A 24,620-nucleotide genomic window follows, 5' to 3' on the forward strand; every position below is an offset into this window, starting at 1 on the left:
ACCCTTAGTGACTTAGACAGGCCTAGGATCATTTCCTTTTTCTTTTTTTAATTTGGTCTTACTCCTGTACCGGTTTGAAATTGGCATGTTAGGTTCGAGCCCAAGTCCGGATTGGTTAGTCGACAACTTAAAGTCAAATTAACAAAAAAATCCTAGGGTGTGTTTTTCCTACATATATTCGGTCAAATCAACTGTACATTTACTGTATGATGAGAGAGAGACAAGAATTTCATTCTACACCAACAATTCTTGCTGACTATTCAATAGGTCTGTAAAATTACTTTATTTTTTTATATTTAAATAAAAAATCAACTTTATGAGGATTACCAACTCTTATACCATTTTTTTATATTTAAATAAAAAATCAACTTTATGAGGATTACCAACTCTTATACCATTGCTTAAACAAACCTTTCACACCTAAAAAAGTTTGTTCAAAATATTTTGGGCAACCGCGACAGAACGGGTCCCACCAACACAGTGGACGACGGCGAAGGGTGGACTGCAGAGCACCGAAGTCACGACCTTTAATTTTAAAAATATTGTTTTATATTTTAAAAATAAAAGGGTAAGTTATATTTTTTTTGTCTCGTAACTGAATTTTTTTATCATTTGATTCATTTTAGTCATGTAACTAGCTATAGAGACTGTCTTAAAATAGTCCTAAAAGTGAAAAGAATTTCACATATTTAGTTATACGGCGTTGGAGATACTTGTATGGACTTGCCAGACACATGGATAATTTATTTATTTCTTTTTATTTTAAAATAGTCCACCGGCGTTGGAAATGCTTGTATGGCACACGTGTCCGCCAGGTCAATGCTACCTGTCAGGTCCACGTGTCCATGAGGTGACGCTCATCTAACGGACACGTGTTCTTCGGCGTGGTACGTATGTGCCATGCAAGCGTCTCCGGTGCCGGAGGACTAAATGTGCAAATTTGTTTTACTTACAGAACTATTTTAAGACAACCTACGATTTGTATTAAAAAATTTGTGTAGTATAAAACCTTATATAAATTTTTAAAAATATTATTATTATTATTATTATTATTATTATTGTTATTATCATTATTAATATTATTATTGTTGTTGCTTTTTGTTATTGTTGTTTTATAAGTGATAAATAATATGATAATATTTATTAATATTATTATAATTTTAATAAAAATAATAATTTGAAACTAAAATATATTAGTAAATTAATATCAATTTTTTTGAAAAAATATATTTTTATACTTCTTTGGTCCCATTGGAATGGTGATATTTGACTTTTTTGCATGTAAATTTTTAATATTAGTATTATATTGGATTGTAGTAAAAAAGACAAAAATATCTCTATTAGTATGGTATAATATAAAAATAATGGTATTTGTGTAATATATTGTAAATTGAAAGGGTATTTATTATGGTAGGTAGGTAGTACAATTACTAAATTAAAAAATAACGAAAATAGAAAATTGTAACCTTTCAATGGGAAGGAGAGAATATTATAAATATAATATTGAAAAATATTTATTTTCATAATCATAATAAATATATATTGTGGTCATTCATTTTTAATTATTGAATATAATATATTATTTTTTTAATTTTAAAAAATATATTAAAATCTCAATCTAATACTTAAAAATCCAAATTAAAATCCAAATGAATTTCAGACTCAAACTTTTCTCCAAATGACTGTGTGTTTGTTCGGGATTGGATTTTAAATTCACTATCCTATCCTTTTTCTTACTAAAAAATATCAAATAAAATAACTATTTTTCATTTTTTATATTATACTAAAAATTAATTTTACATCTAAAACATCACATCAAACACTTATTTATATCACATCATACAACTATTCAAATTCAAAATTTTTACTATTCAAAATTCCAACTCAAATTAAAGCGCAAACAAACACACCCAAAAGAAACACACCCCTAGTTTGAAGTAAAACGAAATATGAAGGGCGAAGTGCAAATATGTCCGATATAGAAACCAATCAATGCCCTGCCCTGCCTTGCCTTGCCCTTAAAACGCTTGTTCTTACACTCAACATGCGTTGATGTCCCCGTCGCGGTCGAAATTTGCTGCTTTTCCTAGTTTTAATTATTATATGTCCAATCCAGAGCCTTGCTTGCTACGGAACGAGCGATTGCCAGAACTTCCAGATCGCCGGACGTCCTGGCTCTGGTATTCTTCAGATTCACTTCCTCGACGTGTTGGCGTCTTAATTTGAATAATTCAATTCAATTATTAACCTAGTTGGCTTCAGATTTGTTTTCTTTGATTTGGTTTGATCTGAGTTTGTATGTAAATTTCCTCTTTCGTGATTTTTTTCCAAGTGCCGTTCTAGGTTTCTCATGAAACATACCTGAAATATGTGCTTTGATTTGCCATTTTCAGTCTCTTGCTCGAACTTTCAGGAATTTTCTGGAAGTGCAACCTGCACTGCCATTGTATCAATCATCTGCAATTTTCTTCCAAGTTCAGTTCTAGGTTTCTTTTTTTCAATGTGATCAATGTTTCCTTATCTTTATGTACGTGCTGCTCTATGGAGTGTTCCAACTCGAATCCACGGACATATTTTGAAACTTTGACTTTAATGTGAGATTTCTAGAATTCAAGGTCATTGGAATCTGAGTTTGTAAATTTAATAATGATTCACGGCTTATCTGGAACTTGGAAACTTTTTCAATCAGATTGGACAATTCTCTTGAGATGCCCGGATTCACATAGATACACACAAGCACATATATGTGACTATTTGTGTACATTTGTGTGCTACAATGCTGTAATCGGACCTGCTATTAATGTGGTTTGTTCATTTCCAGAGTGGGGTATGTGGCTGAAATTAAATCCACAAAACAAGTTGCTCTGGTATGTCGCATACAATTTGCACTGGAAACCTTTGCACATTTGCTTCATTAGTTTTTTAGGAACTTCTTGTGCACTTAATGTGTGATTCCTTACAAGTGTGCTTGGAGGTATTTTGTAACCAGAATTATATCTAAAAATTAAGCATGGAACCAAAAAGGAATGTGTATATTTGGGATATGGATGAGACTCTAATATTGCTGAAGTCTTTACTGAATGGGTCATATGCTGGGACTTTCGAGGGTGTAAAAAATTTGGAAAATGGTGTGAAGATTGGAAAACTGTGGGAGAATCATATTCTGGAAGTCTGTGATCGGCATTTCTTTTACAAACAAGTAAGTGCTTTATCATTCTGTTATCTTGTTTCTTCATGCTTTGGACTTGTTAGTTCTATCTAACATATGCCATCATTTAGATTGAAAATGTGAACCAACCATATCTTGGCATCTTTAATGCACATGATGATGGTCTAGACCTCTCTGATTACAACTTCAGTCAGGATGACTTTTATCTCCCACTCAATGCTCACCGAAAACGAAAATTAGCGTACTGCCACCGGGTTATAGCTGAAAAATATCGGAAGGTACATTTTCATCACTCTTCTATGTGATGTTTTTAGTTTCTAATTGTAAATGTTTATTTTATTCTCCATAAATCATAATGTTACAATTTCATCACTCTTCTATGTGATGTTTTTAGTTTCTAATTGTAAACGTTTATTTTAATCTCCATAAATCATAATGTTACAATATACAACAAATAAATATAAACATTTTAACATGGGTCTAAACTAATCATAAATAACGAGCTTAATTTAACACCACCAAACTGGAGCATACAAGTTATACAATCTAAGCCTTTTACATATGAATTTGGATCTAGGGCCTTTATGAGCTTTTGTATATATGTTTGTAAGCTGATCATTTGAATACAATATTTAGTGTCTATACTCCCTAATAACACTTTCTCCCTAATGTGATAATCTATTTCAATATGTTTCGCTCATTCATGAAATATATGGTGTGATGCAACGTGCAATGCTTCCTTGTTCTCACACTACAACTTCATCTAACATCATCTTACAGTCACAGAACTTAAGTTCATAAAGTAATTTTTTTACCTAGATCAGCTGGCATGTAGCTAGATTCATAGCACAATACTTAGTTTCATCACTAGAAAGCTCAACCACATCTTACTTCTTACTTTTCCAAGGTATCAAATTACTTCCAAAAAACATATAATAGCCCAAGGTAAGGTGCACATCGACTAGAGACCATGCCCAATCAGTATCTGAATATTTAACAATTTTAAAGTGATCGTTTTAAATAAGTAAGTCTGAGGAGACCCTTTAATATACTGCAAAATGTATATAAATGCTTTCAAATGGCAGTCACATAGAGATTAAAAGAAGTAACTCACCATACATACCTTAGATGATATGTTTTGCTATCACCTTCTTAACTAACCTTATATACCGTCTAGCATCGGCTAAAGCCCCCTTATCCAGGAAGCAACTGTTATGACTTAGGGTTATCGAATAGAGAATTTATTCGAATCAAAGGAAATAGAGTACCACAGAGGAAAACCAATTCGCTCTGTAGCCAAAACCAAAATAATGACTGCCTAACCTAACATGACCTAGATGTGCCCTATATATAGGCGGACATATGGGCCAAGCCCAAGACTCATAATCAACAATTAAACGGCAAATAAATAATAAGAGATTGTGGTGCTTCTCCCTCTTTTAATATAGACCTTGACTTTACCCAACTCCATAACAACTTCATCCCTCTTGAAAACCGCCTTGTCCTTAAGGCGGAAGACAGGAAACTGGAAGCGCAATTCCTTTTCATCAACCCAAGTCGAATCCTTGGACATTAGTCTGCGCCAATGTATCAAAACCTGAGGAATGAGCTTGTCCCCTCTACCGCCATGTGCTCGAGCTCCGTGGATCTGACCTCATCTTCTGTCCACCCTTCTACCTCGTCCATCTCTTTGAGCTCGGCCACCCAATTCGTGTCTGGGTCCACCACACAAGTTCGAAGGGACTTGCTCGCACACTTATGCAATGGTGTATAAGATTCTTTACAGTTGTAGCAAAGTCGCTTAGACTGACACTCGCGATACTCTTCACGACTCAGTTTCTAAAAGGGAACTCGTACGGAGGACGGGTCCGAAGCCACCGAGCGTCCGCCAGTGGAGCTGACGTTCGTGCCTGGTGTACTGTTGCCGATGCCATTCCCAAGACTAGAGGGACCTACCGGAGGTCCAATCTGCGCTTCACTGCTAAGGCGCAAACTCGCAAATTGACCAGGCGGTTTTCTAGGCTGTTGATATGTCGTGGCAGAACCAGCATTGAATTCCCACTCAATGCTACTACGGCTGATGTGGATAGCTGAGTTCAAATCTTTGGGGTCTAGTGTCCTCAGACGATTGCGGATGTTCTGTTGCAATTCCCCCATGAAGTATCTGAGGTAATGTTCATCTGTTAAGCCTGGCACCTGTGTCGTCAGTTGGATGAACTCGTTGATATGCTAATCAGCTCCCTTTTTTTGCCGAAATGTGGCAAGGCGCTCGTAGGGGCTCCCTACGTAACGATCATAAAAACGAAGTACTAGGGCTCTGGAAAACTCCGCCCAAGTGGCGGTTGGGTGGCGAAAGTGTTGCCATCGAGACCAGTGCAGCGCTGTACCCTCCATGGCGATGCGCGCTAATGCTACCTTGAGTTCTGTTCGCACTTGGTGGAGTTCAAACTGTTGCTTAGCGTGAGTAACCAAACCAATAGGCTCCGTCCCGTCAAACGGTGGTAGTCTGACTTATGAGAGGAGCAGGGTGGCGAAGCTACCATGGCGGGGGGTCAACCCCCCTAACGGTTGAGAATCCGGCGCGAGTGGATGTTGCGCCATGGGCGGCGACGCTTAGGGCGCCGGGAATTGAGTCAGTGGTTGACCCATGTGCATAATTTATTTATATATTACATGAGTCAACCAACAATGATAAATAAGATTATGATTATTAATGAACCAAATACCTTGACATAGGGCAACATATGATGGTGGAGTTGCAGGTGGAGAAGACAACAAAACTAGAGTTGGATCACCAATAGGAATGGGCACGGGAAAGAAGGTATGTCCTGATGATGCCATGTCTTTCGGCTATAAATCTCGAGTGGAGGATTGGAAAGGAGAGCCAATGGGATAGGGGCCACTGGTATTGAGGACGAAGGTGAGGAGAAAGGTGATAGTGAAAAGTATGGTGATGACTAAAAAAAGTGCATTCACACTATTATACTATCGATGCGTGAGAAGAGAATACCCAGATAACTCTTTTGAACCCAAGAGTACTTAAGAAAAACACATTTGATTGAATGTGGATACAATTTGTCCAAACCAATAGAATTATTATGAACACAATACATACAACCAAACATATGGAGAGGCTCGTCATAAAAATAAAAAAAAAAAAAAAAACACATGGAGAGGTAAATGATATAATGACACATTAGATTGAAGACATGTTATGTGGATCGAATGACCTGGGGTAGCAAATGGAACACAATTAATAATTTAACTTTCTTGTTTTCCTTAGCCATATGATTCTTCACTTGAGCGATGGCTGGATTTTCTGGTAAGGGGGGAATTTCATAATCCTCCCCAACGGCATCCCAAAGATCATTTCAGTTGGGTTCTGTCATGGCTATTGATACCATATGCTAAATATGTGTGTGAGAGAGAAAGAGAAAGAGAAAGGAAAAGAGAGAGAGATTTGAAATTAGGAGAAATAAGTGAAGCAAATAAAGTTCTTATCGCAACATAAATGATAATATTGATGTGACAATATATTTCATGAAGCGAGGGAAGTATAGCAAGTGGGATTTGTACTCACGGTTATGAAATTTATTGGATATTTTTTATATATTGGCATCGCTCTGATAGAGAGCAGCACTAAGATGAGTAAGGAATCGAGATGCAAGAGGAAGAGGAGCCTCGCCCATTATCTTTCTTGCCCATTACTGGTGTATCAACGACGGGACGGGCTTAGACCTGCTATTCGTGTAACACCCCGGCCGGCTCAAACCGGAGCGTCACCGCCAAGCCACACCGGAAGGCTCGTTCATCAATCAACGAGTCCTACGTTGTGGCGCTAAGGCTTAAATAATAAATACCAACAACTAATAGGAACTTAGAATTAAAGCGCACTAGTTTATCAATTAAGTAAATAAAGTTCAATTTAAAAACATAAATTGGAAATAGTTCAAATTGCATTGGTCTTTAAACACAATTAATGAGTTTCAAAACATTTTAGACAGTAAGGTAGTTCTCATTTCCCCCGATGGATCATATGACGTGAATGCATCACTTAGGCATAACGGAAGCATGATCACCTAAAAAAAAAATCGTAAGAAGGGGGTCAACACAACGGTTGAGTAAGCGCAATTAATCGAAGATAAATTAATACGATATAATGCCACAAAATCATTTGAAGAAGATAGTCGAATAAAATGTCACGTATCACATAAGGGGAACCCACACACACGAGTCTTTTAGCGCCTCCCTTATACCTCCTTTTCATTCTCAAATAATAGCGATGAGCATATCACGAAGAAAACTCCACTAGGCCTTAATCAGGGCCGGCTCGACCTGGTTTTCCAACCTTATTACTTCGTATGACACGTCACATAATTTCACATAACAAACATAGAGTCATAACCCTCAAAGGAAACTCCACAATGTGTACATAAGGGTTCGAAATCCAAAGTACACGTAAATCAATTTATTATTAGTTGGCGAGGGGCGCCATACGGCCCACAACCCTCTAGTCTCCAATATAACATACCAAGAGGGGATTGTACGCAATCCAATCCTCCATCACGGATGACGGTCTAAAGACCTTTCCATCGTGAATGACGGACACCTCGGAATCACCCTAATAGGGAACCCGCCATCTCAATCCCTCGACCTAGCCCATTCGGGATCTAGTTCAAGGTTAGCTATCCTAAAATACCGGTATACCTTCACGTGTTTGCAAGGCACAGAGGTGGAAGGCTATGCCTTATCATCCAAACAATCGACGAGTTGATCGGACTCGACGGGTAGTTTCAATTACCAATTTGACCAAATACTCAACATGCTCTTAGGCAAATTTCAAAAAGAGTGTTTTAAACTCAAAATATTCCAATTGTCAACATTTAACCATGCAAAGTAGGATATTAGACCCAACAAGTTCGTTATGATCTCACTTTATTTCGCCAAATAAACATTCGAAAAATATTTCAATCACAATAGGCATGGTCTAACTCCAAAATCATAATATTTAAATATAATCGTAAATCTTTTTCCAAAAACCATAACTAGGTTAGGGCAAAACTAGAGTTTCAAACACAACCCATAAATTCTACGATTTTCAATTTACAATTAATAATAATCTTCACATAAGCCTTAGATGACATTATAATCAGTTTCCTAAAAGAAATTGGCAAAACTTAATACTTTTAGGGCAAACCCATTTGACAATAATTTTGAAAAATATATCAATAGAAGGGGTCTAGGGATTAGAACATATCAATCTATCTAAGATTAATCCCACTTACCTCAAGAGAAGAGACCAAAAGGAAGAATTTTGGAGAAGAAGAACTCCAAGGTAGAGCAGGGCTGGTGGCGGCGCTGGCGGACTGCTGTTGCGGCTCCTTCTTTTTTATTTTTATTTTATTCTTTTATTTAACATAACATACTTAGTCCTTTATTAAATATTTTATTCTATTTTGGCCAAACTCAATTTTTTTATTTCTAATTTAAACCCAACTCTTTAATTAATTACACTAAAAGACCAAAATAAATTATGCCCAAAATGAAATTTGTTCGACTCCGGCAAACTTCCGGCGATTATTTTACGGGGTATTACATCCTTCCCCCCTTAGGACATTTCGTCCTCGAAATCGATCTGCACGCCCGGAGCTACCTCAAACAACTCTGGATACTTTCATCGCATTTCTTGCTCGGTTTCCCATGTCGCTTCTTCAACCCCATGCCGCGACCACACTACCTTCACCATCCTTATTTCACGGTTCCGCATCGATCTAACTTTGAAAGCCACAATCTGAATAGGTTGCTCTGAGTACAGCAAATCCTTCTGAAGTTCCAAGACTTCCGGCTGAAGTATATGAGATGGGTCAGCCACGTATCTCCTCAATTGAGAGACATGAAAAACATCGTGAACCCTTTTCAATGTCTCCGGCAAGGCCAACCTGTAGGCCACCTCTCCAATCCTTTCGATGATCTCGTACGGCCCTACATACCTCGGGCTCAACTTTCCCTTAATACCAAATCTCCTCACACCCTTCGTCGGTGAGACCTTAAGTAATACATGATCACCCACCTTAAAATGCCCGTCCCTCCGAGCAAGGTCGGCATAACTCTTCTGGCGATCTTGGGCGGCTTTCATCTTAGCCTTGATGTTACGAATCTGATTCATCATCTCCTCAATCATTTCGGGCCCCAATACAACCCTTTCGCTTAGATCACTCCAACACAACGGCGTTCTACACTTCCTCCCATACAAAGCCTCAAAGGGTGCCATCCCAATGGTCGTTTGATGGCTATTATTGTAGGAGAATTCCACTAGAGCCAACTGATCCTCCCATCGGCCTTGAGAATCCAATGCACAAGCTTGCAACATATCTTCCAAAATCTGAATGGTGCGTTCAGTCTGTCCATCGGTCATCGGATGAAAGGCCGTACTCATCCTTAACCGAGTACCGAACTCTTTCTGAAGCTTTTGCCAAAAATGCGACTGAAAATGGGGGTCGCGGTCCGAGACAATCACCTCCGGAACTCCATACCTCTTCACCACGTGCTGAATATACAACCTTGCCAACTTCTGCATGCTCCAAGTCATGCTTATAGGGATAAAAACTGCTGCCTTAGTCAATCGATCAACAACTACCCAAATGGCATCCGCGCTCGATCTCGACTTCGGTAATCCGGTCACAAAATCCATAGCAATCGAGTCCCACTTCCATTCCGGAACTTCCAACGGTCTCAACAAACCCATAGGTCTCCTATGCTCCGCCTTGACCTTTTGGCAATTCAAACACTTGGCGACATACTCTGCAATGTCTCTTTTCATACTGCGCCACCAAAGATGTCCTTTCAAATCTTTATACATCTTATCGCAACCAGGATGCACTGAATATGGAGAACTATGAGCTTCTTTAAGTATCCTTTCCTTAATATCCAACCGATCCTTGGGCACACACCATCTGTTTCGAAATCTTAGGCTTCCATCCCGACCAATATGGAATTCGCTTATTTCACCTTGTTGCACCTTTATCGCTAAGTTGAGTAAATCATCGTCATCAACCTGAGCCTCCCGAATCTCCCTCAAAATCTCGGGCTCAACTGACAAGGCACCCATATATCCTTCAATCATCTTAGGACCCACTACCTCAATTTGTAGACTCTCGAACTCATGACACAACTCTACGGGTAATGTCATCGAACATATGTCATGACTTGACTTCCGACTCAAAGCATCAGCAACCACATTCGCCTTGCCCTCCTGATATAAAATATCCAAGTCATAGTCCTTTACTAATTCCAACCACCTCCGTTGTCTCAGATTCAACTCTCTTTGAGTGAATATGTATTTCAAACTCTTATGATCGGTGTAAATCTTGCAATGAACTCCGTAAAGGTAATGTCGCCATATCTTGAGAGCAAACACGACAGCCGCCATTTCCAAGTCGTGAGTTGGATAGTTCTCTTCATGCGATTTAAGCTGCCTCGAAGCATATGCTATCATCCTTCCATCTTGCATCAACACGCACCCCAATCCTCGTCTTGACGCATCATAATACACATCGAACTCTCGGCCATCTATCGGCAATGCCAATACCGGTGCAACTGTCAACCTCCGTTTTAACTCTTGAAAAGCTTGTTCACATGATTCGCTCCACACTACTTTGACATTTTTCTTCAACAACGATGTCAATGGACTTGCCAATCGTGCAAAGTCTTGCACAAACCTCCGATAATACCCGGCCAACCCCAAAAAAGCTCCTAATCTCTGTCTGCGTCTTTGGTCGGGGCCAATTTTCAATAGCGCTCACTTTTGATGGGTCAACCGAAACATCATCCCTCGAAATAACATGCCCCAAAAATGCTACTTCGTTCAACCAAAATTCACACTTAGACAGTTTAGCATACAAGTGATGCTCCCTCAATACTTATAGCACTAACCTGAGGTGATTCGCGTGATCCTCCTCGCTCAAAGAATACACCAATATATCATCAATGAAGACCACAACGAACTTATCCAAATATGGTCTGAAGACTCTATTCATCAAGTCCATGAAGGCAGCTGGAGCATTCGTCAACCCAAATGACATCACCGTAAACTCATAGTGCCCATAACGAGTTCGAAACGCTGTCTTCGAAATATCGCTGTCTGAAATCCGAAGCTGATGATATCCCGACCTCAAATCTATCTTCGAGAATACGCTTGCTCCCTTCAGTTGATCAAAGAGGTCGTCAATCCTTGGGAGATGATACTTATTCTTAATGGTAACTTGATTTAGTCCTCGATAATCGATGCACAACCGAAGACTACCATCCTTCTTCTTAACAAATAGAACGGGCGCTAAGGAGAATTATTCTGCCGGATATACCCTTTTTCCAACAACTCTTGAAGCTGCTCATTCAATTCGGCTAACTCCTTAGGTGCCATACAGTATGGAGCCTTAGACACCGGTTCGGCTCCTGGAATTATATCAATCGTGAAATCTATCTCACGGTGAGGCGGCATACCCAGTAAATACATCCGCAAACTCTTTTACCACCGGCATGTTCAAAAGCTGACTCCCATCTCCCAAGACATCGTGCACTTCACATAGGAACAATGGGTGACCTTTACGAGTTAACTCATGCAGAGAGAACAGACACTATCTTAATCGATGGGCGATAAGGAATCTCCTCATACACAACTTTTCCACCGCAAGGGCTCCGAAGAAAGATCTTCTTCCCACCACAATCTATTCGGGCCTGATAGGTAGCCAACCAATCCATACCCAAAATGATATCGGACTCCGCCAATTTAAGCTTCAAAAGATTAGTAGGGAATTCTATGCCTCCGATCATTACAGACACTCATACGAAGAGACAATTGCAAGGCACTAGCTCTCCTGAAGGTAACCTAATCTCCACCGAAACCTCTACTCGAGAATTTAATTCTAACCTCTTAGCACATTTACTCGATATGAAAGAAAGGGATGCACCAGAATCAAAGAGAATAACCACAGGTAAGTAATTCACTAAGAACGTACTGGTCATGACGTCTCATTGGTTCTCCACCACTTGCCCTCTCGTCATGACATTAATGTGATCTTTCTGGCCACTCTTTCCCCCTCCTCTTGCACGCTGAGGTGCCAATGGCAGTGTACGACCTTGCTGCTGTGGAACCGGAGTCCTCTCAAATGCCTTCGGAGCTCCAACTAACTTGGGGCAAAACCTCTTAACATGTCCCGGCTCATGGCAGTAATAGCAAGTGATGGGCTGGCTGTCACAACGAACTCCAGGATGAGATTTTCCACATCTGCTACAAACAGTCGGACCTCCAAGTTTGTCACTCGAATTCCCCTGAGTGAATTTAGGGCGAGATGCATAGGGTGTACCCGAAAACCTCTCCAACTGATCCTTTCGCTTATAGTTCTTCAAACCCTCGCTCACCTTCCCTTTTCCTCTATCTGCCATGCGGGCCCCATCCCTCCGCTCATCATACGCTATTCGATTTGCTCGATAGATGTTAGCTGCTTTCTCGTACGCCTCTTGAAGGGTCGACACACTGAAGCCGGCTAAGAACTGCTGAAGGTCTCTATTCAGCCCACCAACAAATCTTGTCAGTTTGCACCGATCATTCGCTGCCAAATCCGGAGCGTAGGCAGCCAATTCATTAAAACGCGTGAAGTATTCTTCCACCGTCATATTGCCCTGCACCAAGGCACTAAACTCATCCTCTTTTGCTCTCTGAATGTGCGGAGGATAAAAGCGCGCCCTTATCATCGTCTTGAATGCCTCCCACGGTAATCCAACCAAATTGCTCCCGGAAGCTTTCTCATTATTCCACCACTTCTTGGCTAGTCCTTCTAAATAATATGCAGCTATCATCGTTTTCTCTCCTTCCGGGCATCTCACCACCTCAAATATAAACTCCAAACGATACAACCATTCTCCCAAAACAGTCGGGTCCGATTGACCCGTGAAAGTCGGAGGACTATGACGTAACACCGCATCCATAGCACTCCGGGGCTGCTGAGTGAACTGTCCCATAAACTGACGAAAGATCTCCAATGTCGGGTCTGACGGTCGAATGGGATCATGAATTGGAGGCTCGGGGTTTTGGGATTGCTTACTCTCAACCTCTTCATCGGAATCAGGCGCCACTGGTGGCTGACGAGCACGCCTAGGGGGCATCACATAATTTCACATAACAAACATAGGGTCATAACCCTCAAAGGAAACTCCACAATGTGTACATAAGGGTTTGAAATCCAAAGTACATGTAAATCAATTTATTATTAGTTGGCGAGGGGCGCCATATGGCCCACAACCCTCTAGTCTCCAATATAACATACCAAGAGGGGATTGTACGCAATCCAATCCTCCATCACGGATGACGGTCTAAAGACCTTTCCATCGTGAATGACGGGCACCTCAGAATCACCCTAATAGGGAACCCGCCATCTCGATCCCTCGACCTAGCCCATTCGGGATCTAGTTCAAGGTTAGCTAGTTATCCTAAAATACCGGTATACCCTCACGTGTTTGCAAGGCACAGAGGTGGAAGGCTATGCCTTATCATCCAAACAATCGACGAGTTGATCGGACTCGACGGGTAGTTTCAATTACCAATTTGACCAAATACTCAACATGCTCTTAGGCAAATTTCAAAAAGAGTGTTTTAAACTCAAAATATTCCAATTGTCAACATTTAACTATGCAAAGTAGGATATTAGACCCAACAAGTTCGTTATGATCTTACTTTATTTCGCCAAATAAACATTCGAAAAATATTTCAATCACAATAGGCATGGTCTAACTCCAAAATCATAATATTTAAAAATATAATCGTAAATCTTTTTCTAAAAACCATAACTAGGTTAGGGCAAAACTAGAGTTTCAAACACAACCCATAAATTCTACGATTTTCAATTTACAATTCAATAATAATCTTCACATAAGCCTTAGATGACATTATAATCAGTTTCCTAAAAGAAATTGGCAAAACTTAATACTTTTAGGGCAAACCCATTTGACAATAATTTTGAAAAATATATCAATAGAAGGGGTCTAGGGATTAGAACATATCAATTTATCTAAGATTAATCCCACTTACGTCAAGAGAAGAGACCAAAAGGAAGAATCTTGGAGAAAAGAACTCCAAGGTAGAGCAGGGCTGGTGGCGGCACTGGCGGTCTGCTGTTGCAGCTCCTTCTCTTTTTTTTTTTTTTTTTATTCTTTTATTTAACATAACATACTTAGTCCTTTATTAAATATTTTATTCTACTTTGGCCAAACTCAATTTTTTTATTTCTAATTTAAACTCAACTCTTTAATTAATTACACTAAAAGACCAAAATAAATTATGCCCAAAATGAAATTTGTTCGACTACGGCAAACTTCTGGCAATTATTTTACGGGGTATTACAATTCGCCGGTTTATTTTCAATAATTGGATTGGGTTTGGACTTTTGATTGGATTGGGTTTGGACTTTTGATTGTTAGAACCTAGTTTATTTTCAATAAAGTAGGGTTAGTAGGAGTATTTAAAGAAACATCTAGGGTTTGAAGATATTATGATTGATTTGGAGAAATAAGGAGCCTGGTGACTTTTGGGCAAAAGGTTGGTTCCGTTTGATTGTTTCCTATTGCTTATTTATGCGCTCTAACAATTGATCGACCTTTTGGATTTTGATCTTGTTGTCATGGCAACAACACGATCAACAACGGAGCAACTGGACAAACTTGAGGCTGATCAAGTCGAAATAAAGGAGAACATGAAGGCGACTAACATCCAATTGGCAGATATCATGGAGAATCTTACTGAATTCTCGAAAGTGATTTTGAAACCCTCTGGATCGCAACAATCGACGACATGCCACTATGCGGAGGATAGCGCGACGGCAGAGGGTGGCATACGTCGCCCCCGTAGCCACGTCACTGCAACCAACACTGTTGCCCCCGGAAGCTGGGCCACTACAGCCGGCGATTGACTCCCGATTGCAGACGGGCCATGTGCAACTTCCATCTTTTAATGGTTTGGATCCGATAGGATGGTTGGTCAGCGCCAATCAACAGTTTGAAATTCATAACACCAATCCGGAGATGAAGGTGCTTGCAACATGGTGGTTATGGAAGACATCGCATTATACTAGTCAACTTAGGCTTTCGCAAACCGGCGCCGACATGAAAAGAATTTTCGCAAGCACCGGTAGCGAGATTTGATACGCATTTCAAGGGGGGCCTTTCGAACGATTGGCAAATATTAAATAAGAAGAATCGGTGGACGATTATTTGATGCTATTTGTTCAATTGGCTAGCCAAGTCCCGGGTATGACTGATGCACACTTCCTTGGGTACTTTATGAAGGATTTAAAGGATTCTATCCGAAGTTCACTTCGTCTTCTTAGACCCGGGGACCTCGAAACAACCATCGAATTGGCTAGGGATATTGAAGATAATATCGAGGCACATGCTGACGGTTGTGCATACCGAAGTTTCAACAGTCAAGCACTGCACGCTAACTTTATGCCTCGACCAAATCCCTTGAACATGAGCATGTGTAGAGAGGGGAGCCTCACCGCATCCACCAGTTATTCCCAAGCCTCCTGATCAGCTCCTACCAGCACGGCCGACGATGACCGGCCAATCAACGAGCCGCGCTTGATTTACTCTCCTATCACCCCCAAGATTTGGCCGATCTGAGGGCAAGAGGGTTGTGCTTTCGATGCAAGAAACCATATTCCTCAGGACATGAATGTCCCTTCAAACAACTGCGAGTCATGATTGCTAAGGAAGGAGAAGAGGTATTGGACCTTCAACAGTATGAGTGCTACATAAGAGATTTGGTCGGAAGAACATACAGACGCACTAACAAAAGAGGGTACGTTTTCTCCATGGCGGGTTTATCAAGTTCGTAGACTATGCGCCTGCTCGGGGTTATGCAAGGAAAGACATTGACAATGTTGATCGATAGTGGTGCGAGCCATAACTTTATCTTCCTTAGTATTCATGTTGCGACTACAACCCGATTGTACAAGAAGATTTGAAGTTCAATTGGGGATGGGCGGAGGCAAGATGCAAGAGTATGCCGGGGTACTAAAGTCTCCTTATCCGGGTGTGAGGTAACCACCAATTTTTTTGTATTTCCACTTGGAGGGGTTGATATTATCATTGGCATAGCCTGGCTGGCCACGCCGGGTGAAGGTTGAACCAACTAGGAAGCCCTGAGGATGTCGTTTGAGGAAGGGGAACCGAGTGCTGTTAAAAGGTGACCCGGCTCTCTATCGTAGTCCAATAAGCTTGAAGATGTTAAGTCGGGTCCACGAGGCTGAATTTTGGGTGTTTGTGTTGAAGAAGGGGCCTATAAGAACCATAGAATAAAAAATGGGACAAGTCGACGATATCTTTACGGAGTTATTTGAGGAGCCACAGGGTTTTCCACTGAGACGGCTAACCAACCATCTCATAAAGCTGACCCCTGGAACAAAGCCAATATCAATTCGACCATACCGATATAGCCATAGTTAGAAAGACTAGATAGAGAAATTGATGGGCTATATGCTAATGGCAGAAATTATCCAATTGAGCTCGAGCCTTTCTGCAGCCCAGTTTTACTAGTGAAGAAGAAAGACTGGAGTCGTATTTTGTTGATTAGAGATAACTAAATAAGGTGACGATTACAGATAAATATCCTATACCATTAATTCAGGAGATGTTGGAAGAATTGGCAAGAGAGGTCATTTTTCTCGAAAATTTATTTGCGATCAGGGTACCATCAGATTAGGGTGGCGGCTTGCGACATTCACAAGACTGCATTCTTGACCCACAACAAGCACTATGAGTTTCTAGTGATGCCGTTTGGATTGACTAATACATTGTTACATTTCAATTGACAATGAACGACCTATTTAGGCTATTCTTGAGGAGATTCGTCTTGGTTTTCTTTGACGACATATTGGTTCACTACAAGACATGGTAGGAGCATCGAGAGCATTTAACGCAAGTTTTTGAGATTTTGTAGGACCACAAGTTTAAGGCTAATCGGAATAAATGTTCATTCGGAAGTATAATGGTGAAGTATTTGGGCCGCATTATTTCAGCGAAGGGGTTTCCATAGATCCAACAAAGGTGAGCGTAGTGGTGGACTATCCCAACCCCTCTCGATCCGTGAGGTGCGGGGATTTTTAGGACTGATTGGATATTTTACCAATGATTCTTACGAGGATATGGCATTCTGGCTCAACCGTTGACTGCATTATTAAAGAAAGCAGCTTCTGCATTGTTCGAATGGACACACTGGAAATAGAGATTGCTTTTACTAACCTTAAACGGGTCTTGAAAGCTTCCGTACTAGCCATGCCTCAGTTTGATCTCCGTTTTGTGATCGAATGCGATGCTTCTGGCATGGGAATTAGTGTTGTTTTGATGCAAAATTGAGACCCTCTTTTCTAATTTTAGCAAACCGCTAATCGACCGAACTCTGACGAGATCCACATATGAGTGTGAATTGATAGGTCTCATGTTAGCAGTGCAACATTGGTGTCCTTACTTGGTGGGGCAGAAATTTGTGGTTCGAATTGATCACTGCAGCCTCAAACATCTACTTTCTCAAAGGATTGACATCTTCACAGCAGATTTGGGTAGCAAAGCTATTGGGTTACACTTTAAAATTGAATATAAAACAGGAATTTCAAATGCTGCCGCAGATGCACTATATTGTAGGAATGAAAATGGAACTCTGACAGCGGAATGGGCAGGACTGACGGATGCCTTGGAAGAAAAGAGCCGTGATGACTACATCCAAGGCATTGTATTACAACAACAGAATGAGGTGGTCGATTATTCTTTAAAGGGTGTCTAGTGCTACCTGCAGATTCGCACTGGATCTTGCACCTTTTACATGAGTTCATGATACCCCTTTAGGTGGGCATGCAAGCGCATTGCGGAAATATAGACGTTTGGCTATGAATGTACATTGGAAAGGTATTTTCTGGCATGTACTTATGCAGAGGCATTCGTCCGCGAGATTGTACGACTGTATGGCATTTCACGATCCATTGTCAGTAATCGTAACCCTTTATTTTGCCAGTGCCTTCTGGAAGGAACTATTTACACGCGCCGAAACCCATATGAAGTTCAGCTCAATATACTATCCTAAAACAGACGGCCAGGCAGAGGTATTAAACCGGATGGTGGAGATGTATTTACGTTGTTTCACTTGTGAACAACAAAAACAATGGGTGTTGTGGTTGCTGTGGGTAGAATCTTATATATATATATATATATATAGCAACTCAGAGCGAAGCCCATCAACTGCGAAAGATGAATTATTAGCAATTTTGTATTTTTTTCTCCTTTTTTTTTTATTGGTTGGGACATTTGGTTGGTTACTTTATAAATATGGGCCAACATATTTAATTGTTTATTTCTATCTCTTTTGTTCTATCTCACATGGGAAGTAGAGATATGTGGGTCTCCTTACGCTACTATAAAAGAAAGTTGAACTTCACATAATTTCAATCCAAGCCTATTTGATGGTTTTTAAATAGGCAGTTTTGATTTGAATCTTAACTACCCTTTAAGTCAAATTGAAGTTGAAGTTTAATTGTTTGGTTTCAGTTTTTCATATATATATATATATATATATATTGGCAAATCTTGAATGTGTTTGCTATTTTTCTATAATATTTGTTGTGGGTGCTGTATTATGTTATATATATTTTTTTGTCCTAGAATATTTGATTTGGAATTGGATACCTCTATTAATATTTCTATATATATTTTCTTCTTTTGAAAATATTTGTTTTAAATTTATAGAATATATTTAATTGTTTTTTTTACGTATATATATTTTTTATCCTACGTGAATTTTATAATAATAATAATAATAATTAATAATTAATGTATTAAATAAATTAGTGTGTGTTTGTTTTGTGTTTTGATTTGAAAAAAAAATTGATATGAAGTATAAGAAATTGTGTAGATAATATAAAAATAATAAGTGTGAAGTATATGAATTTCTTTTTTGAGAAAATGTGTTGAAAAATTTTTGTCAGAGAAAAAAACCCTTGGTTCAATTAAACTATTTTTATAAATAGTTAATATTAATAAAAATTGAAATAAATACTTTGTATAATAACGGTAGTTATTTTATACATATTTTTTAAGATTAATTAATAATGTATAATAGATAAAAAATTTAATATTTTAATTTATTATTCAGAAAATTTTAAAAACATACAATTAATATTTATCAATATATAAAATTTTAATTACTTTTTAATTATTTGTACGAAGGAAAGTAGACCATATGTAATCATTATGTATATATATGTTTTATTTTTTAATTGTTTGTATAAGATTAGTTCTCCTACGTTGGAAGAAGAGTGCATGAATGTCTTTACTACACTATAAAAGAACTGGAATAGCTCCATCCATTTGTGCAACCATATTTGAACAGTTGGGTTTAGTCCGGTGGTTTAATAGTTGAACTGTGGTTCAAGCTGGCGGTTAGTTAGTTTTGTGGTTTAGTCAATTTTATTTTTCTATGTGGAAAATTATCACATATTGGAAAATATCAATAGATGGTTTTAATGCTTCTAAACTTTGGTTATGAAATTAAAATATAGATTGGACTATTTTTATAAATATGTTTGTGAAATATATATAATTTTTTTCCCAATATTTGAAATGCATTATATTTATATAAGATTGAGAACTTAATCTTTTAATAGATTAATTTTACACTGATCAAAATAGATAAATTAATTACAAAAAAAAATATATATAATAGATCCTGGTAATGGTTAGTTCTGGTACAACACCGCATACCAAACGGCATCCTGGATGTCTCCCATTTGAGGCGGTCTATGGGAGAGAAACCACCCACCATTTGACGATTCCTGCCAGGGGAGTGTCAGATGGCTGCGGTGGCAGATGTGTTGGCATTCAGGATGTGATATCAACCGTCTTACGAAAAACCTCGAGCATGCCCAACAGTAGAAGACCAAGTATGCGAATAAGCAACGTAAGGCAGTGGAGTATGTAGTAGGCAATCGTGTTTTTCTTAAGGTCCGGCCCCATCGACAAACATCCATAGCACAATGATCTCATCATAAGTTAGTTGCCCACTTCTACGGTGTTTTCTTGCAGTAGAAGGTAGGGTGGACCCGACAACATACAAGCTTACCTTACTTCCGTCTAGCCGGATTCACCCAATATTCCATGTATCTCAGATGCGATGTGTGGTACGGGAGTATCCTGTGAAGTCAGAATTACCAAACAACTTAGAGTTTCCAGTAAGTTCAACCTTCAAACCCTGACTCTATTTTACCTTGGGGAAATGTGCGAGTAGGCCAACGCGATGAAGATGAAATTTTAATTAATTGGCTGGGACAACCAAACGATAAGGCGACTTGTTTGAGTGGCTCATTTCTAGTGATAGTTTCCAGACTTTGACCTTGAGGACAACAAGAATTCGAATAGGGAAGGAATCACTAGAGAGTAGTACTAAGATGAGCTAGAAATAGAGATGCAAGAGGAAGAAAAGCCTCGCCCATTACTGGTGTATCGACGACGGGGACGGGCTTAGACCTTATTCACGGGTTTAGACTTATTTATTTATCTTTTTTATTAAGACATTATAATTGGATTAGGCTTGGATTTTCGGTTATTAGATGAACCTACTTTATTTTCAGTAAGTAGGGTTAGTAGGAGTATTTAAAGAGGCATCTAAGGTTTGAAGACATTATGATTAATTTGGAGAAATAAGGAGTTTGGTGGCTTTTGGGTTAACAGTTGGTTCCGTTTGATTGTTTCCTATTGCTTGTATGTGCGAACACACTCAAAGTTTAACTATTCAATAGAGGGAGAGGAGAGAATAGTAGGACAGAGTGGAAGAGAGGATTGATAAAGTAAATCTTCTTCACTTGCTACTGTTCTTCAGAAAGGATTTTTGCTTCTGCTTTGTATCTAATTACTTTTTTATTATACTTCTCCTTACATCAAAATTTATAGTAGATGAAAAATCATTTGTAAAGACAATTAATTGTATGGAAATTACTCTATCGTGGCTCTTGGCTAATCCGTGCAACAATCTATTTCATTCATTCCCTGCCCACCTCATGACCGGAACTTTTTCCATAGAATGATCCCTACTGTCATTGTTGGGCAGGAAGTTCTCATGCCATTACTCTAGTTCACACAGTAGCCCTACCCAGCGCTGGAAAGCTTTTTTCAAGCATTTGAAATTGCTAAATTAAAAAGATCTAAAGAAGCAAAATTCTTAACATATTGTGCTTTGGCTAACTAGAAAATACAAAAGGTTTTACGGAAACAACTGTAGGGTCTCATGTTGGAAGGTACAAATTGCATCTAACATAGTCATCATATATGAAAATTTGTGATAAGCTAATCAGTATAGTACGATCAGATGTTCGGGACAAAAGATATTTTTTTTTTTTGGCTGTAGTAATCATATCTTATGCATTTATCTTTTGTAGGGGTTGTATAATATTCTCAGTCAAGATCTCATACAATTGTGGGATAGCCTTTATGATTTGACAGACACGTACACAGATAAATGGCTGTCTTCAGGTAATTTCTTACATCCCGACATAGTTTTTTGCATTGCTAATTCTCATTCAGAGATATTTATATCCATTGTGGTTGCCTGATTTAGCAAATTATCTTGGCTCTAATTCCTTTTCAATTGAAGGTAAATGCCTAAATGGACTCATATGTGAACTATCAAATTAGGAATATTTAAATAAGCTACTTGGAGCAAGGTGTTCCCTTGGTGGCCTTATTATTATTCTTATTTAGAGAGCACAATGTTAGAAACTTAGAATTAGAAAAGGAATTTGGAGTTTGGAGTGGTGCTTGTGCAGGAATTTTTGGGGTTTAGGGCGGTGCACCTTAAATTTGTGGTTTAATAACAGCAGTACACGTTTCAAGCTAGAGTAGTAAAGGGTCCCACAAGCATCACAGTTGGAGGTGTTTGACCTTGTTGTCAAACTTGATGAATCATTTGCAAACTAACTTTTTATTTATTTATTTGTCTAAATCAATGCGTCTAGAAATTTATCATCAGGGGTATTATCAGCTTCATGTAAATTTATTTACACTAATTAGCTGTCTGTTGAAGAGCTCTTTCTTTCACATCTATCATTAGGATTTCTTAATTCTTACGCTACATCTGTGTAAACTTTTGATTGTTTACTTTTTGGAATATTTTTAGGTAGTATAATTTTGATTGTTTTTCTTTTTTAAATCCATTGTCTTTATTTTTAGTTTGGAATGTTTTTATAAAATATATTTAAATGGTTTATTAAGGAAAAAATAAGAAATAATGTATAAATAAAGAAAAGTCAAAGTCTTTAAAACACCCCAAATAAGATATAATAGTAAAAGATTTTGCATTTGGTGGCGTCAAACTTTACAAAAGTAGTAGATTTATAATTTGATTTTGGGTCCAAGTTTACTATTTTAATCAGCCCTCTCTTTTTCAGTGGGGAAATAGAATTTTTTCACTTTTCTTACTTGATACCATGCCTAAGATTGTGTTATATTGCATTTATGTGCATTTTCTCTATATGTAATGTTGAAATAATGAACAATTTCATATTTATTCAACAAGTTAATTATGTATTGCAAGATGGGAAATTCAGCATAGAATTTCATTCTCATTTAGCATGTCATTCCTCATTGCAAGGAATAATGTTGGTTATGTTTTCTTCTTCAAAGCTAAGTAAGCAATTTCAATTAAAAGAAAATATATATATATATATATATATCCAAAACAGCCAGGTCATGCTTGGAGCAGTGTACAAGCCCAAAACAAGACATGAACCTGTCAATAACTTCGGATAATACTAGAGATGCCCAGTTTCAGCATGTAAACATTTTGGTTACATCTGGACCACTTATACCAAGCCTGGTCAAATGCCTCTTCTTTCGACTGGATAATATGATTACTTGCGAAAATGGTTTGTTCGTTCTTCCGCTTTTGCTTTACAAATGCAGCTCGAATCTGTTGTGATGCCCTTATGATTTGGTTTTAATATTTCTTCATGTTTTAGTATTTTCATTTTATTTTCTACATACCTTCACTAATTTTGAGTTTTCTAACTGAAGTTATTAGATGAAAATATAGGGTAAATCACTTCTTGTGTCCTCATTTAAGTCGTTTGCAGCACTGCAACTTATCATTAAAAAGAAATGGCACGTTGTTATGCATGGTACCTTTTCGACTATCTTGTTCTGGCTACTAATATCACTTATTACTCATAAATCACCAACATGATCAATTGTTGGAATAAATAACTGGAAAAAAATCCCAAATGGGACAACCATATCACATCCGGGGGACTCCACCAAGAGGTTCTTTCTGTACCATAAGAAGAATATCATTTTTTTTTTCATATTTAGATCCAAACTTTCACAAGCAGTCTATACGACTAACACAACATATACATTTCAAAATTTAAGATTTTACCCATACACTGGCACTTCTATATTACAATTGAAATGCTTCTTGGCCATGGCTATGATTTCATTCAATAGTTAACGTTTGTTCTGTGGTTTTCCTTCTGCCCAATTTGCATTGTTTTCCAGTGTACAGCTCTTTGGAAGTTGGGAAGCTCCAATGCTTTGAGTGGATCAAGGATCATTTCTCCATGCCGAATGTCCGATTCTGTGTTATTGGGGATGGCTGGGAAGAATGTGAAGCTGCACAATCCATGAGATGGCCATTTGTCCAGATTAATATACAACCGAACAGTATCCATCGGTTTCCGGGGCTCACACCCAGGGATTTAAGGCACTATTTCAACATTATATATGGTGCAGACGAAGACGACCCTGAAAGATCTTTGTTGTCATAAGATAAGGTCTTTATTTGGAAACTCAGATATGGTACAGTACATAATTTGCAATACTTTGGCTTATATTATTTATTAGCTGATGCAGCAAATTTGATAAGCTGTGTGGATTGTGGTAATGAGTTCTTGTGCGAACAAGATTTGGTTGATTTTAGCATTGGGTTTAAATTAAATTTAAGTTTATCTTATGAAGGTTTTCTTGTCAAGTACCACTTCCTTTCTGCATATCTATGTAAGTTTTGTTGGATAGGAGATTAAGAGATAATAATATTAATTATTAAAGTGAGGTATATAAAAAATTAAAGTAAAGTATTATAAGAAATCTATTAAAAAATTTGTAAAAAGCTGGAGTAAGTAGAAAAAAATAGTAAATTGATTATTACTTGTTAAAATTAAAAATTAATAAAATAGTTACTATGAATTGAATAGACATTAAATTGTGGACAATAACAAAATAAACAGTGAAATCATTTTTCCTTTGAAGGATTTTACCAAATCTTACTATTTATCCAAAAAAAATTTTTCAAAAATATCAAATCAAACACTTATTTTTTATTTTTTATATTATACTAAAAATTAATTTTACATTCAAAACATCACAT

General features: G+C 38.2%; 1 protein-coding gene across 1 annotated transcript; it reads left to right on the top strand.

Annotated features, from left to right (window-relative positions):
• The first annotated feature begins 1,962 nt into the window (after positions 1-1,962).
• Positions 1,963-24,210, top strand: LOC127247682 (eyes absent homolog). The gene is made up of 6 exons (XM_051269647.1): positions 1,963-2,180; positions 2,822-3,199; positions 3,280-3,447; positions 21,640-21,733; positions 22,942-23,124; positions 23,753-24,210. Exons 2-6 carry the CDS (start codon positions 3,011-3,013, stop codon positions 24,019-24,021), a joined length of 903 nt encoding a protein of 300 aa, XP_051125604.1. The 5' UTR covers positions 1,963-2,180; positions 2,822-3,010; the 3' UTR covers positions 24,022-24,210.
• The last annotated feature ends 410 nt before the right edge of the window (positions 24,211-24,620 follow it).

Source organism: Andrographis paniculata, unplaced genomic scaffold (assembly GCF_009805555.1).
Source record: "Andrographis paniculata isolate CXL003 unplaced genomic scaffold, ASM980555v1 Contig32END, whole genome shotgun sequence".
Lineage (NCBI taxonomy): Eukaryota > Viridiplantae > Streptophyta > Magnoliopsida > Lamiales > Acanthaceae > Andrographis > Andrographis paniculata.

Excerpts from the sequence above, each read along its gene's own strand:
- LOC127247682 (XM_051269647.1), top strand. The coding sequence starts at position 3,011 with ATGGAACCAAAAAGGAATGTGTATATTTGGGATATGGATGAGACTCTA. Across the intron at positions 3,200-3,279 it reads GGCATTTCTTTTACAAACAA|ATTGAAAATGTGAACCAACC; the intron begins GTAAGTGCTTTA and ends GCCATCATTTAG. Across the intron at positions 3,448-21,639 it reads TAGCTGAAAAATATCGGAAG|GGGTTGTATAATATTCTCAG; the intron begins GTACATTTTCAT and ends TATCTTTTGTAG.